General features: G+C 36.9%; 1 protein-coding gene across 11 annotated transcripts; it reads left to right on the top strand.

Moving 5' to 3' along the window:
• Positions 1 to 287: 287 nt before the first annotated feature.
• On the top strand, positions 288 to 14,819 carry LOC112004228 (uncharacterized). Of its 11 annotated transcripts, none has more exons than XM_065770125.1 (9): positions 288 to 949; positions 1,737 to 1,901; positions 3,089 to 3,253; positions 4,094 to 4,258; positions 5,090 to 5,245; positions 6,096 to 6,260; positions 12,723 to 12,887; positions 13,711 to 13,855; positions 14,657 to 14,819. In XM_065770125.1, exons 1-9 carry the CDS (start codon positions 809 to 811, stop codon positions 14,668 to 14,670), a joined length of 1,281 nt encoding a protein of 426 aa, XP_065626197.1. In that variant the 5' UTR covers positions 288 to 808; the 3' UTR covers positions 14,671 to 14,819. The 11 variants fall into 11 exon arrangements, with proteins under 11 accessions (XP_065626197.1, XP_065626198.1, XP_065626196.1 ...); XM_065770126.1 differs by having other exon boundaries at positions 5,081 to 5,245; positions 12,723 to 12,813; positions 13,691 to 13,855; XM_065770124.1 differs by having other exon boundaries at positions 5,081 to 5,245.
• Positions 14,820 to 16,776: the final 1,957 nt, after the last annotated feature.

The raw sequence follows: 16,776 nt of genomic DNA, 5'->3' as shown, positions 1-16,776 counted from the left end.
AGCTAAATAATAACAAAAAAAACTGACTTTTTAGTTTTTAAGCCAATACCAAATATACACTTAGTTATTTGGAAGTTTTTTTAAAGTTCTATATAATTTGAAATTAATCTAATTTATTTTAGTCTTAATATTTATCAAAATCTTTGTGATTTATAATGAATTTATTTAGCACAACCCAAAAACTTTTTTTTTTTCTTTTTTCCCTCTTAGTTTTTTCTCCACCATACACGTACCCACTCATCCCCTCTCTTTCCTTTTTCCTTCTTGTTTTTTTTTTTTGCCTCACATACGCGTATCCCACTCTTCTCCTCTCTGTCTTCACCGTATGCCCACACACATACCCACCACTCTTTCTTACTTTTGTTTTTGTTGATTTGCTTCTACCTCTTCGTCCCCCAGTAAATTAAACTAATCTCTAGTTAAGAGAGTGAGAGAGATCGCCGGCGGAGATCAATGGCTGGCGAAGAGAGTCGTTCGAAGGATGAGCCACCTACTTTCAGATCAGCGTTCTCTCTTATTTATTTGATTAGTTTTATGAGAAAGATTGGGGTTTGTCTTAGTCTTGACTGTTCATTAGCTAAAAAACATTTTGAGTTTTAGAGAGGCCGATACTGTTGGATACTTTTTGAGTCAAGCTCTTAAAAAATGAAGTCAATTCAAATCCCATTGGATACTTTATCCTCATGGAAAATAAAACGAAGGAGTCTTGTACAATCACAATTCATAACAACTCGCGGTTTTCCGGTGCCGGAAATTCCACTCATTTTTACATCAAAATCTCAGTTTTGCCACTACCGGTCGGTGACGGATGGGTGTCCTTTTCAGCGTTCCGTGGAAGAAAAAGACTCCTCGGAGACCCGCCGAACGCCGCGCTGGAGAACGGATCCGGTGTCCGAAATTTGAACCTTGCGTTACAAATTTGAAGCTTGCGAATGGTGGAGGTCCAGAGGTTGAATCTTGAATCTTGAATCTTAGTACTATCTGTAACAACGTTTTTATTTCTTAAATCTTGAATCAAAAAAGTTCAATACAATTAGACGGACCCTTAAAGCTTTGCAATTTGTTCTATTCTTAATCTAAAAAAGAAAAAAAAATTACAATTAATTTTATAATGTAAATTTCGTTGTTACACCTTTATTTCTCAACATTGTAATCTGCTCGAATGGTTGAATCATAGTTGACACTTGACCCTCTTATAATCATTCTTTTGAAGTTTAAGCTAAGTTACTTGTTGTCTTTTGAGGTTAGGGTGGCGTAGATGAAGTAATCAACCATCATATAAAATTCCTCTTGTTTCTCTGGGTGCCACGGCAGTGAAAATACTTGGTGCCCAGCCATAGATTCGGCTGCTTCTTTCTATTTCTATCAGAGCTTGCCTAGCATTCCCAAAGGAACTTGTACTCCAATATTTCAGTTGAGATTTACTTTTTTTGGGAACCCTTGTCCATTGGAGGACCAGTGATTCTTGCATCCCATACTGAGTGAACCACACCCTCACAGCCTTCATCTTTAAGCCACATTGCTTTGAAACGGAGGGCTGTTCTGGTCTGTAGAATCATGCTTGTTCATTGTCAGATAAAAGCCATATAGGCTTGTGACCAGACGAGGAACCTCGATGGCACAGTCATATACTTGACAATATGGAATTTTACTTTGTGTCACACGTGTTTGTACTTTTATCTGTAATTTTCTTTTTAATTGAGTCGATGCATTTGTAACTTGTAATTTGTCTTCAGGCATGGCAACCTGATGAACAGCAGGTGCAAAAACTTGTGAAGATGGGCTTTGCTGAGGGTGATGTGAGAAGTGCTCTAGAAGTTGCTAATGGTGATGAAATCTTGGCTATTAAAATGCTGCGCTTTGCAGAGTGTGTATGGGCTGGAAATGATACAAATACAAAGGTTTAGTCTGAATCTCTAAGTTCCTCATCTAGCCTAGGTCTATCTTTTAAGTCCTTGCATGCTATATCTATCTTCTGATGTAGCTTTATCCGTGTGACACTGGCTTATTATCGAGAAACTTTTTCCATGAGGTGGAGTTGCCATAACTATCAGTGCCATTGAAATTTTCAAAATTAAAGAAGAAAGTTTTATGTTCAGCGCCTTGTTTTAATCAACTAATGATTTGATAAGAAGCTAGATAACTGCTATACTGTGGGAGTTTGCCATTAGGAGGAAAAGTTGTCTCATTCATCACGTTTATGCATCCTTTCTCTGTGTGTCGGTCCCACATATAACTGGGGCTTACATAATATAAGAGGGATGATGTTTGTAGCCGATGCATTGAAACCTTGATTGATGAAGCTGGACTTAATTACTAAGTACCATACAAGTAACCTAATAAACCTTGAATTGTACAATCACAATTCACAACAACTTGCGGTTTTTCGGTACTGGAAATTCCACTCATTTTTACATCAAAATCTCAGTTTTGCCACTACCATTCGGTGATGGATGGGTGGCCTTTTCAGTGTTCTTGGGAAGAAAAAGACTCCTAGGAGACCCGCCAAACGCCATGTTGGAGAGCGGATCCGGTGTCCGAAATTTGAACCTTGCTTTACTGAAGAGCTCGAGGCTGCAGGCATGGTATAAACCAATAGCCCCTCAAAAAACAATCTTACTACTATCTGTAACAACGTTTTTATTTCTTAAATCTTGAATCAAAAAAGTTTAATACAATTAAACGGACGCTTAAAGCTTTGCGTTTTATTCTATTCTTAATCTAAAAAAGGAAAAAAAAAATTACAATTAATTTTTGTTGTTACACCTTTATTTCTCAACATTGTAATCTGATCGAATAGTTGAATCATAGTTGACACTTGAGCCTCATATAATCATCCCATACTGAGTGAACCACACCCTCACAGCCTTCATCTTTAAGCCACATTGCTTTGAAACGGAGTGCCGTTCTGGTCTGTAGAATCATGCTTGTTCATCGTCAGATCAAAGCCATATAGGCTTGTGACCAGACGAGGAACCTCGATGGCATAGTCATATACTTGACAATATGGAATTTTACTTTTAGTGTCACACGTGTTTGTACTTTTATCTGTAATTTTCTTTTTAATTAACTTGTAATTTGTCTTCAGCCATGGCAGCCTGATGAACAGCAGGTGCAAAAACTCGTGAAGATGGGCTTTGCTGGGGATGATGTGAGAAGTGCTCTGGAAGATGTTCCTCGTGATGAAATCTTGGCTATTAAAATGCTGCGCTTTGCAGAGTGTGCATGGGCTGGAAATGATACAAATACAAAGGTTTAGTCTAAATCTCTAAGTTCCTCATCTAGCCTAGGCCTATCTTTTAATTCCTTGCATGCTATATCTATCTTCTGATGTAGCTTTATTCGTGTGACATTAGCTTATTATCGAGCAACGTTTTCCACGAGGTGGAGTTGCCATAACCATCAGTGCCATTGAAATTTTCAAAATTAAAGAAGAAAGTTTTATGTTCAACGCCTTGTTTTAATCAACTAATGATTTGATAAGAAGCTAGATAACTGCTAAACTATGGGAGTTTGCCCTTAGGAGGAAAAGTTGTCTCATTCATCGCATATGTGCATCATTTCTCTGTGTCGGTCCCACATATGATTGGGACTTACATAATATAAGAGGGATGATGTTTGTCGCTGATGCATTGCAACCTTGATTGATAAAGCTGGACTCAATTACTAAGTATCATACAAGTAACCTAATAAGTTGACTTGTATTTCATGATTTGAATTCAAAATGAATGTAATTATTCCTTTCATGAGCATCACTTTAAGCCTTGCCCCATCAACAGCAAAAAAACAAAATCATGTAGTGGACTCCTTTTTTTTGCATCTGTCATTCAGGAGATATATTTTGTTTTGTTTTGTTTTGAGAAACATTCAGACGTTTTGCTTATAACTAAAGAAAAGCCATAAAGGCTTGTGATAAAAAGAGGAACTTCGATCGAGCAGTCATATCCTTGCATATCTATCACTATCTTCACTATTGAAAAGGTCTTGTCTTCGATATGGAATTTTACTATTAGTGTCACATGTGTTTGTACTTTTATCTGTAATTTTCTTTTTAATTTAGTCTATGCATTTCTAAGTTGCAATTTGTCTTCAGCTATGGCAGCCTGATGAGCAGCAGGTGCAAAAACTTGCGGAGATGGGCTTTGCTGAAGCTGCTGTGAGAAGTGCTCTAGAAGCTGTTAATGGGGATGAAATCTTGGCTATTGAAATGCTTCGCTTTGCGGAGTGTGGACCAGCTGGAATTGATACATATAGAAAGGTTTAGTTTGAATCTATAAGTTCCTCATCTACCCTAGGCCTGTCTTTTAATTCCTTGCATGCTATGTTTTTGCAAGTGTATCTATCTTCTGATGTAGCTTTATTTGTGTGACACTAGCTTATTATCGAGCAACTTTTCCATGAGGTGGAGTTGCCATAACTACCCGTGCCATTGAAGTTTTCAAAATTAAAGAAGAAAGTTTTCTGTTTAGCATCTTGTTTTAATCAACTAATGATTTAATAAGAAGCTAGATAACTGCTAAACTGTGGAGTTTACCCTTAGGAGGAAAAGTTGTGTCATTCATCACATATATGCATCCTTTCTTTGTGTGTCAATCCCACATATGACCGGGGCTTACATAATATAATAGGGATGATGTTTGTAGCCGATGAATTGCAACCTTGATTGATAAAGCTGGACTCTATTACTAAATACCATAAAAGTAACCTAATAAGTTGACTTGTATTTTATGATTTGAATTTAAAATGAATGTAATTATTCCTTTCATGAGCATCACTTTAAGCCTTGCCCCATCAACAACGAATAAACAAAATCATGCAGTGTTTTTTTTTTTTTTTTATTTGCATTTGTCATTCAGGATTTTTGTTTTTTTCTTTTTTTAAGAAAAATTAAGATGTTTTGCTTATAACTAAAGAAAAGCCATAAAGGATTGTGATCAAAAGAGGAACCTTGATAGAGCATTCATATACTTGCACATCTGTCACTATCTTCACTATTGAAAAGGTCTCGTCTTCGATATGGAATTTTACTTTTATCTTTTTAATTGAGTCTATGCATTTGTAAGTTGCAATTTGTCTTCAGCTATGGCAGCCTGATGAGCAGCAGGTGCAAAAACTTGTGGAGATGGGCTTTACTAATGCTGCTGTGAGATGTGCTCTGGAAGCTATTAATGGTGATGAAATCTTAGCTATTAAAATGCTTCGCTATGCAGAGTGTGGACCAGCTGGAATTGATACATATTTAAAGGTTTAGTTTGAATCTCTAAGTTCCTCACCACTCATCTAGCCTAGGCCTGTCTTTTAATTCCTTGCATGCTATGTTTTTCAAGCATATCTATCTTCTGATGTAGCTTTATCCCTGTGACAGTAGCTTATTATCGAGCAACTTTTTCCATGAGGTGGAGTTGCCATAACTATCAGTGCCATTGAAGTTTTAAAAATTAAAGAAGAAAGTTTTATGTTCAGCGCCTTGATTTAATCAACTAATGATTTGATAAGAAGCTAGATTACTGTTAAACTGTGGGAGTTTGCCCTTTGGAGGAAAAGGTGTCTCATTCATCAAATATATGCATCCTTTCTATGTGTGTCGTTCCCACATATGATTGGGGCATACACAATATAAGAGGGTTGATGTTTGTAGCTGACGCATTGCAACCTTAATTGATAAAGCTGGACTCAATTACTAAGTATCATACAAGTAACCTAATAAGTTGACTTGTATTTTATGATTTGAATTCAAAATAAATGTAATTATTCCTTTCTTGAGCATCACATTAAGTCTTGCCCCATCAATGGTGAAAAAACAAAATCATTTAGTGGACTTTTTGTTTGTTTGTTTGTTTGTTTGTTTGCATCTGTCATTCAGGAGTTTTGTTTTGTTTTTTTTTTTGAGAAACATTCAGATGTTTTGCTTACAACTAAAGAAAAGCCATAGAGGCTTGTGGTCAAAGGAGGAACCTCAATAGAGCAGTCATATACTTGCATATCTGTCACTATCTTCACTATTGAAAAGTTCTCGTCTTTGATATGGAATTTTACTATTAGTGTAATTTTCTTTTTAATTGAGTATGCATTTGTAAGTTGCAATTTGTCTTCAGCTATGGCTGCCTAATGAGCAGCGGGTGCAAAAACTTGTGGAGATGGGCTTTGTTGAAGCTGCTGTGATAAGTGCTCTGGAAGCTGTTAAAGGTGATGAAATCTTGGCTATTAAAATGCTTCGCTTTGCAGAGTGTGCACGGGCTGGAAATTATACAAATACAAAGGTTTAGTTTGAATCTCTAAGTTCCTCATCCAGCCTAGGCCTGTCTTTTACTTCCTTGCATGCTATGTTTTTGCAAGCATATCTATCTTCTGATGTAGCTTTATCCATGTGACACTAGCTTATTATCGAGCAACTTTTTCCATGAGGTGGAGTTGCCATAACTATCAGTGCCATTGAAGTTTTCGAAATCAATGAAGTTTTATGTTTAGCGCCTTGTTTTAATCAAGTAATGATTTGATAAGAAGCTAGATAACTGCTAAATTGTGGGAATTTGCCCTTAGGAGGAAAAGTTGTCTCATTCATCACATATATGCATCCTTTCTATGTGTGTCGGTCCCACATATGATTGGGGCTTACATAATAAGAGGGATGATGTTTGTAGCCGATGCATTGCAATCTTGATTGGTAAAGCTGGACTCAATTACTAAGTACCATACAAGTAACCTAATAAATTGACTTGTATTTTATGATTTGAATTCAGAATCAATGTAATTATTCCTTTTAGGAGCATCACTTTAAGCCTTGCCCATCAACGGCGAAAAAACAAAATCATGCAGTAAACTTTCTTTCTTTCTTTTTTTTTTTTTTTTTTTTTTTTTTTGAGAAACATTTAGCCTCGGCAGTTGATGTAATCTTCAGGATCTGGGTTTTTTTAGCATGGCAAGAGATTTCTTTCTTTACTTCTGATATTTGGGTCCAGGTCATGGTCTTCCTTACCCATGGAGATCTGAAAGTAATCTTCGAAAACTAGGAGCTATGGTTGGTAAGTCCTAAAAGTGGACTTCGTAGGAGAGGGTGGAGGTGCTTGGAGACGATTCATTAGACTCCGAGTTGAAGTGGACATCGAAAGCCCCTTCTCCTGGAGTTTTCCTCCCAGGGCCAAACCTCCTAGACTTGTGGATTGGTTTGAAATACGAAAATATAGCTGACATCTGCTATGCGTGCGGTATCATTGGTCATGAACGCCAAACTTGTCACGGCGAGATTTTCAGGCTCCGTAATCCATCCAGTCACACCTTCAATGTCTCAGGTCCATGGATAGATCAGAGGATGATTCCTTGCCAAAAGGAATATTCTCCACTCCCACAGGCGTCGGCCGATTTTGATTTGGGTTTTTTGTTATTATTATTTTATTTTATTTTTTTATTATATATATAATTTATGGTTTGTGTTCTTGGATCTGAGTTTGTGTTCCTGTTCAAGACACACTTAGATCTCAATTCATATGATTTTTAGTTTTTAAATTTTTTTTATTTAATTATAATTAATAAATTATTATTATTTTAATTTAGATGCTGACGTGGCATTTTTTATGCCAAAAAACATTTTTATTATTAATTTTGGCCACGTGGACATTAATTTACTATTATTTTATTTATGCTGTTTGCCGTCAGCTTTCTCCGTTTCTGATGTAATGGCAAAGACCAAAACGGGAAGCGTTTTTCAAGATATGGACTAAAAGCGGTAAAAATAAAATGTAGGGACTAAAATGAGAATCGCTTGAAAATATAGGGACTAAAAGTGGCTTTTCGCCTAATTTTTATTATCTGTCTTTGTATTCATAAATATAAGGTAAAAGGAGAAGATGGTAGTTTTTGTATCCACCTTTAAATGACTGTTGGTTGTAAAAATAGATAATGAAGTTTGCAGAAGTATTTCTCTTGCTGTCTTTGTTTAGTATGTCAGCATCAACTTATGAACTTGATTTTCTTTTGACTATTATTGTAGGATGGTGCATTGATAATTCGAAGGCCATGAACAGTATTTAGCTATTTGATTCCTAGCATGGAAGCGAGAAGTTTCGGCTTAGGGACGCTTACTGAGAATGGTTCCAAAGTTTCAGCTTTCTTAAATTGATGAAGGAATTTGATAAAAGAAATCCCCCACAATAATACTAATATATATATATATATATATTTTGAGAAGAATAATACTAATATATTTGATTCGAGATGCAATTTCAGCATCAGCATCTAACACACACTACAAAACCCAGAAATTCCAAACTCCAATTCATGCTATATACATATAAGAATTGCATGGTAGTTGTCTATCATTCTCCGGGCCTTGGAAATATGACATCACCGTAAAGAGAGAGCCTTTCAATATGTTGTAATTTATATATACTACTTGAGGACGAAATGGGTAACTAACCATAAAATCCTAACAATATAATTAGTTGTCAACGTTTTCAAACTATATTTTTTTTTAGCACCTCGAGTTTCAAAAACTCGATTTTGGCACATAACTCGAGTCTTTGAGACTCGATTTTTATGGCCTAATCATATCTGATGTGGCATATTTTTCCACGTGGCGACCACATGGAATCGAGTTTCTTAGACTCGATTTCTAACACAAAAAAAAAAAAAAAATATTCTAAGTCTATGCACTGAAATACCCAAAAACAAATTTCAAAAACTTCAAACGCATCATTCTCAATCCAAACTCAGATCAGAGGGAGAGAAAGAGAAAGAGCTCAGAGGGAGAGACAGAGAAAGAGCTTAGAGGGGAGAAAGCCTCACCAGAACTCAGATCAGAGGGAGAGAAAGAGAAAGAGCTCAGAGGGAGAGAGCCTCACCAGCCAGGCGCAGCCGGGACAGGCGCTGGGCGGCGCGTGGCCTGGGGCTCGCGCTTGGCCTGGGCCTCCGCGCGGCCGGGCTCGCGCACGGCCTGGGCCTCCGCGCGGCCGGGCTCGCGCACGGCCTGGGCCTCCGCGCGGCCGGGCTCGCGCACGGCCTGGGCCTCCGCGCGGCGGGCTCGCGCACGCCTGGGCCTCCGCGCGGCCGGGCTCGCGCGAGGCTTGGGCCCTGGGTTGCGCGTGGTGGTCCGATCTGATCTCTCCTTCTGGTTTTTTTTTTTCTTTTTTCTTTTTTCTTTTTTCTCTGGGTTCTTCTCATTCTGTGTTTTTTTTTTTTTTTTCCGGGTTGTTCTCTGTTATGGTTCCTCTCTTATTTGCTTATATTTATTTGGAAATCGAGTCTAAGAAACTCGATTTCCATGTGGTCACCACGTGGAAAAAATGCCACATCAGATATGATTAGGCCATAAAAATCGAGTCTCAAAGACTCGAGTTATGTGCCAAAATCGAGTTTTTGAAACTCGAGGTGCTAAAAAAAAATATAGTTTGAAAACGTTGACAACTAATTATATTGTTAGGATTTTATGGTTAGTTACCCATTTCGTCCACTACTTGAAAGATGTACCAAATGGTTTTCGAGGAGTAAGAGCATCTCCAATAGATTAGCTAAATCTATTTTTTGGAGAACAAACCCCAAAAATCAACTCCAACAGATTCTCCAAATGCAAAACTTTTCCAAAATTTTTTTGAAGTTGCTACAGTGCTTCTCTAGATATAGAGATATAGAAAACATTGTAGCAGCTCCAAATGAATTTTTCTACTTAAAAACATCATACAACCCAATAAAAAACAATTCTTTCTCTCTCCTCTCACAACGGCTACAACCATTCACAACGGTTACAAACACAATAATCCTTTCTCTTAAACATCTCTAAACTTAAGCATGATCAAAATGCAAACTCAAAAACACAATCTTAAAATTAATCAAAAAAAAGAAAAAAGAAAAAAAAAAGAAAAAGAAAAAAGACAGAAGCCATCTGACCCATCTAGGTTGCGTTGGGAAGGAAGACGAGCGGCGGCAAAGTGGAAAGCATAGCTTGGCACAGTGAACATCGATTCTGCACCTTACTATGTCCCTCAATCAACGGTGAAGCAAGCAACTCTCACTTGTTCTTTCTCTGTTTCTTATCACATAGAGAGCTAGAGAGTGTTCTAGAATCAAGTAGAAAAAGAAAAAGCCGAGAGAGAGAGAGAGAGAGAGAGAGAGAGAGAGAGAGAGAGAGAGAGAGAGAGAATTGGAGAGAGAGAACTGGAGAGAGAGAACTGGAGAGAGTGATCTGGAATCAAGTAGAAAAAGAAAAAGAAGGGAGCTAGAGTGGGTATGTGTGTGGTGGAGAAAAAACAAGAGAAAAAAAGAAGAAGAAAAGAAACGTATAGATGAAATTGAAAGGAAAAATAATATAAAGAAAAGAAATGACAATTTAGAAATGTTACCACAAATTTTCACAATAAATCTTAAGTAACAGATTGTTATTAGCTAATATTGGTGAGTAAAAAAATAATTTCAGTGGTGGGTTCAATTTAGAACTAGTAACAACTTTCCACATAAGATTTTGTTGTGATTCTTGTGAAAGTATTGCGAAAAATGTTGTAGATATAACACTTCTTATTGAAAAATATAGTTGTTAGGAATAAACAAAGGAAGAATAAATGATGATCAAAAAAAGAATAAAGAATGAATGGAGAAATAATATTTAAATGAGATGGAGAAAATGATATAGAATCTGTTGGAAAATGTATTTGAAAAAGTAGGTAGATAAAAGCTAAATATCACTGTTCACTGTCAAAACAGTACAAAAATTTAAATAAGCTACTGGAGATGCTCTAAGTTTTTAAGTCCAATGAGATTTGCAAATGACAAAAGCAACTCACAAGTACTAGTGGAGTGTAGTGCTAACTATAGTAAACATTCCATTTCTTGAGAAAAATTGGGGAACTTCTTGAGGGCCTGAGGCTCGAGCTTGTAAGTGTTAAAGATGCAAGAGATTTCATCATGAGAAACTTTGAAGAATTTGAAGTTTAGTGCAATTGCTTAATTCCCATACTTCAAGCTTTTCAAGATGCCTAACAGAGTCATGTACCACCATTCTACGCATGTTTCGTTAAAGGATAATTCAGTTCAACAACAAACAACAAAATTCCAGTAAATTCAACCTAAAAACATTGAGAACCCAGTGTTGGAATAGGACCCAATGCTTTATATACATTGTTGTGAATCCCGCATTGGTTGGGAGAGAACTCACTTACGTGTTTATGTGTCATTGTAAGCCACCAATCATATTTTAAGATAGTGGGTTTTATCCATATCACACACATGCACACTGCCCCTACCTGTCGCACAGGTCCAGATTAGTTTTGTTTAGGGCTGAGGTTGGTTTGCTCTTCCTCTTCCACATATTTTACTAGTGTAGACCACACTTCAATTTCAGCTTGCTAATTAGTAGTTACCTTTACCAAGTAGAAGTAGCCGTTGCCTCACCCTTGGTCTATGCAGCATTGTGGAGCAATTCCTACAAATCCCGCAAATATTGGCAACAATAAAAGCAAATATTGCTACAGCTCTGAGAAGCAAGGCTTCTAATATTGCTACAGACGTTTTCAAGTTGCGTTTACTAAAATGCAGCTCTATATCAATTTAAGCTGCATTTGTTAAACGCAACTCTGGGATATATTACAAAAAAAAAAATTCCTCCAGATGGGTCTAAAGCTGCGTTTTTATAGTAAACACAGCTATACGTTTAGTGGTGGAGCTGCTTTTTTGTAAAATGCAGCTCAAACAATACCTTGGAGCTGCGTTTTTGAAAAACGCAGCTCCAAAACGCAGCTTCCAAGCGCGTTTTTTGTAGTGACAACTTTAGTGAGTCTTTCGGCCTTTTTAAGGATTGGGGTTGTGGAAGGACGGATGTATCTGGCCTTAGAAATAAATGTAATTTTGTGATATCTGAAAATTTGCAATCTAATTGAAATCAATGAAAAAAAAAAAAAAAGATTTTCAAAAACAATATTCATAAAGCTGATAGCAAATTCACAATTTTTTTTTCAAAATAACATCATCTTTCAAACAATTTCGTTAGTTAGCATCGTTTGGAAACTATTTAAGAAACTAACATCTCGAGTTTGTTAGAGTTGAATTCACTGTAGCAAATCGAGTGGAAAAGTCTCGAGTTCAAGGGAACTTAAGTTTCTAAAACTCAAGTTCCTTGCTCTTTTTCCTTGTTTCCTTTTCCTTCCGTCGTTCTTCGTTCTCCTGAGGCCAAACTGAATCAAGAACAAACCCATAAAGCCCAAATCGAGAACAACCTCAAGAACCTAGAAACAAACCCAGAGACAACGACCCACAGCAGAAACTACACCCACTTTAGGAACAAACCCACAAATCACTAAAATGGTTTTGGCTCAGGTTGAGAGAGATGAGCTGGAGATTGGACCACTGCCGATGGTGGTGATGATGGTCGGAGGAAGAGCCAAGGAGCTCGGCCACAGAAGTTCAGATAGCAAAGGAGTGGTTTTGTAGTTTTTTGATCTGGGTTTGTTGTTTCTCTCTTCTTTGTTGATTGCCTTCTTCTTTGTGATCTCTTCTCTTTCTTCTTAGTGAGTTTATGGANTTCAGATGTTTTGCTTATAACTAAAGAAAAGCCATAAAGGCTTGTGATCAAAAGAGAACCTCGATAGAGCAGTCATATACTTGCATATCTTCCTATTTTCACTATTGAAAAGTCTCGTCTTCGATATGGAATTTTACCATTAGTGTCACATGTGATTGTAATTTAGCTGTAATTTTTTTTTAATTGAGTCTATACATTTGTAAGTGCAATTTGTGTTCAGCTATGGCAACCTGATGAGCAACGGGTGCAAAAACTTGTGGAGATGGGCTTTGCTGAAGCTGCTGTGAGAAGTGCTCTAGAAGCTGTTAAAGGTGATGAAATCTTGGCTATTAAAATGCTTCGCTTTGCAGAGTGTGCACTGGCTGGAAATGATACAAATACAAAGGTTTAGTTTGAATCTCTAAGTTCCACATTAAGCCTAGGCCTGTCTTTTAATTCTTGCATGCTATGTTTTTGCAAGCATATCTACCTTCTGATGTAGCTTTATCCATGTGACACTAGCTTATTATCAAGCAACTTTTCCATGAGGTGGAGTTGCCATAACTATCAGTGCCTTGAAGTTTTTGAAATCAAAGAAGTTTTATGTTCAGCTCCTCTTTTAATCAACTAATGATTTGATAAGAAGCTAGATAACTGCTAAACTGGGGGAATTTGCCCTTAGGAGGAAAAATTGTCTCATTCATCACATATATGCATCCTTTCTATGTGTGTTGGTCCCACATATGACTGGGGCTTACATAAAAGAGGGATGATGTTTGTAGCTGATGCATTGCAATCTTGATTGGTAAAGCTGGACTCAATTACTAAGTACTATACAAGTAACCTAATAAATTGACTTGTATTTTATGATTTGAATTCAAAATCAATGTAATTATTCCTTTTAGGAGCATCACTTTAAGCCTTGCCCCATCAAGGCGAAAAAACAAAATCATGTAGTAGACTTTCTTTTTTTTTTGAGAAACATTCAGATGTTTTGCTTATAACTAAAGAAAAGCCATAAAGGCTTGTGATCAAAAGAGGGACTCGATAGAGCAGTCATATACTTGCATATCTGTCGCTATTTTCACTATTGGAAAGGTCTCGTCTTCGATATGGAATTTTACTATTAGTGTCACATGTGTTTGTACTTTTATCTGTAATTTTCTTTTTAATTGAGTCTATACATTTGAACGTGCAATTTGTGTTCAGCTATGGCAACCTATGAGCAGCGGGTGCAAAAACTTATGGAGATGGGCTTTGCTAAAGCTGCTGTGAGAAGTGCTCTAGAAGCTGTTAATGGTGATGAAATCTTGGCTATTAAAATGCTTCGCTTTGCAGGGCGTGCACGGGCTGGAAACATATACAAATACAAAGGTTTAGTTTGAATCTCTAAGTTCCACATTAAGCCTAGGCCTGTCTTTTAATTCCTTGCTGCTATGTTTTTGCAAGCATATCTATCTTCTGATGTAGCTTTATCCGTGTGATATAGCTTATTATCAAGCAACTTTTTCCATGAGGTGGAGTTGCCATAACTATTAGTGCCATTGAAGTTTTGAAATCAAAGAAGTTTTATGTTCAGCGCCTTGTTTTAATCAACTAATGATTTGATAAGAAGCTAGATAACTCTAAACTGTGGGAATTTGCCCTTAGGAGGAAAAATTGTCTCATTCATCACATATATGCATCCTTTCTATGTGTGTTGGTCCCACATATGACTGGGGCTTACATAATAAGAGGGATGATGTTTGTAGCGATGCATTGCAATCTTGATTGGTAAAGTGGACTCAATTACTAAGTTCCATACAAGTAACCTAATAAATTGACTTGTATTTTATGATTTGAATTCAAAATCAATGTAATTATTCCTTTTAGGAGCATCACTTTAAGCCTTGCCCCATCAACGCGAAAAAACAAAATCATGCAGTAGACTTTTCTTTTTTTTTTGGGAGAAACATTCAGATGTTTTGCTTATAACTAAAGAAAAGCCATAAAGGCTTGTGATCAAAAGAGGAACCTCGATAGAGCAGTCATATACTTGCATATCTGTGCTATTTTCACTATTGGAAAGGTCTGTCTTCGATATGGAATTTTACTATTAGTGTCACATGTGTTTGTACTTTTATCTGTAATTTTTTTTAATTGAGTCTATACATTTGTAACTGCAATTTGTTTCAGCTATGGCAACCTGATGAGCAGCGGGTGCGAAAACTTTGGAGATGGGCTTTGCTAAAGCTGCTGTGAGAAGTGCTCTAGAAGCTGTTAATGGTGATGAAATCTTGGCTATTAAAATGCTTCGCTTTGCAGAGTGTGCACGGGCTGGAAATTATACAAATACAAAGGTTTAGTTTGAATCTCTGGTTCCTCATCCAGCCTAGGCCTGTCTTTTACTTCCTTGCATGCTATGTTTTTGCAAGCATATCTATCTTCTGATGTAGCTTTATTCGTGTGACACTAGCTTATTATCGAGCAACTTTTTCCGTGAGGTGGAGTTGCCATAACTATCAGTGCCATTGAAGTTTTCGAAATCAAAGAAGTTTTATGTTCAGCGCCTTTTTTAATCAACTAATGATTTGATAAGAAGCTAGATGACTGCTAAACTGTGGGAATTTCCCTTAGAGGAAAATTGAAATCAATGAAAAAAAAAAAAAAAGATTTTCAAAAACAATATTCATAAAGCTGATAGCAAATTCACAATTTTTTTTTCAAAATAACATCATCTTTCAAACAATTTCGTTAGTTAGCATCGTTTGGAAACTATTTAAGAAACTAACATCTCGAGTTTGTTAGAGTTGAATTCACTGTAGCAAATCGAGTGGAAAAGTCTCGAGTTCAAGGGAACTTAAGTTTCTAAAACTCAAGTTCCTTGCTCTTTTTCCTTGTTTCCTTTTCCTTCCGTCGTTCTTCGTTCTCCTGAGGCCAAACTGAATCAAGAACAAACCCATAAAGCCCAAATCGAGAACAACCTCAAGAACCTAGAAACAAACCCAGAGACAACGACCCACAGCAGAAACTACACCCACTTTAGGAACAAACCCACAAATCACTAAAATGGTTTTGGCTCAGGTTGAGAGAGATGAGCTGGAGATTGGACCACTGCCGATGGTGGTGATGATGGTCGGAGGAAGAGCCAAGGAGCTCGGCCACAGAAGTTCAGATAGCAAAGGAGTGGTTTTGTAGTTTTTTGATCTGGGTTTGTTGTTTCTCTCTTCTTTGTTGATTGCCTTCTTCTTTGTGATCTCTTCTCTTTCTTCTTAGTGAGTTTATGGAACTTGAGTCTTAGAGACTTGATTTCCACATTGATTTTCATAGAAATTGAGTCTTTGATACTCGAGTTGCTGTAGTAAAATCAAGTCTAAGACACTCAAGTTCTTAGTTTCCTAAATAGTTTGGAAACGATGCTAACTAACGAAATTGTTTGACAATGGGTGTTATTTTGAAAAAAATCCCAAAATTCACCGATTGAGAATTATTAAGGAAAAAAAAAACACGAATATCGAAATTTCCTTACTTGATGTGAGTTTGTTGAGAAAGAGAGAAATGAGGTAGAAGAAACTGAGACTTGAGGAAAAAGTAAAATGGATGCATCTTGTATATACAAAATATCATTATACCCTTGAAAATTTATATATCCCGCCTGCCTCTCCCTTCTCCTTTTTCTGACTCTCTCAAACGAGCCAAGTTTTTCAAAGAGAAGCCAAATCAAATTCCATCAAATACTTTTTCCTCATGGAAAATAAAACAAAGAACGAGTTTTGTATAATCACAATTCACAACAACTCGCGGTTTTTGGGTGTTGGAAATTCCACACTTTTTTACATCAAAATATCATATTTGCCACTACCGTCGATGACGGATGGGTTGCCTTATCAGCTTTCTGTCGAAGAAAAAGTCTCCTTGGAGACCCGCCGATCACCGCAATGGAAGACAGATTTGGTATCCGAAATTGGAACCTTGCATTGCTAGTATCGCTTCCAACAATTCCATCGATGAAGGCTCGGTATAAACCAATAACCCCTCAAAAAACAATCTTAGTACTATCTATAACAACGTTTTTATTTCTTAAATCTTGAATCAAAAGAGTTTAATACAATTAAATGGACCTTTAAGTTTTGCGTTTTGTTATATTCTTAGGGTGCGTTTAGATACCGCTTATTTTGCTAAAAATTGAAAACTGCAAATATTATAGCAAAATAATTTTAAAATGTGTGAATAGTGCCGTGGGACCCATTTTTAATGAAAAAGTTGCTGAAAAAAGAGATTTGTGGGTCTCGTGAACAGTGCACGGGACCCACTAG

The sequence above is a fragment of the Quercus suber genome, unplaced genomic scaffold (genome assembly GCF_002906115.3).
Source record: "Quercus suber isolate HL8 unplaced genomic scaffold, Cork oak 2.0 scaffold_3B, whole genome shotgun sequence".
NCBI lineage: Eukaryota > Viridiplantae > Streptophyta > Magnoliopsida > Fagales > Fagaceae > Quercus > Quercus suber.
The sequence above is the reverse complement of the archived record's forward strand: the minus strand, read 5'-3'. Positions and strand labels throughout refer to the sequence as shown.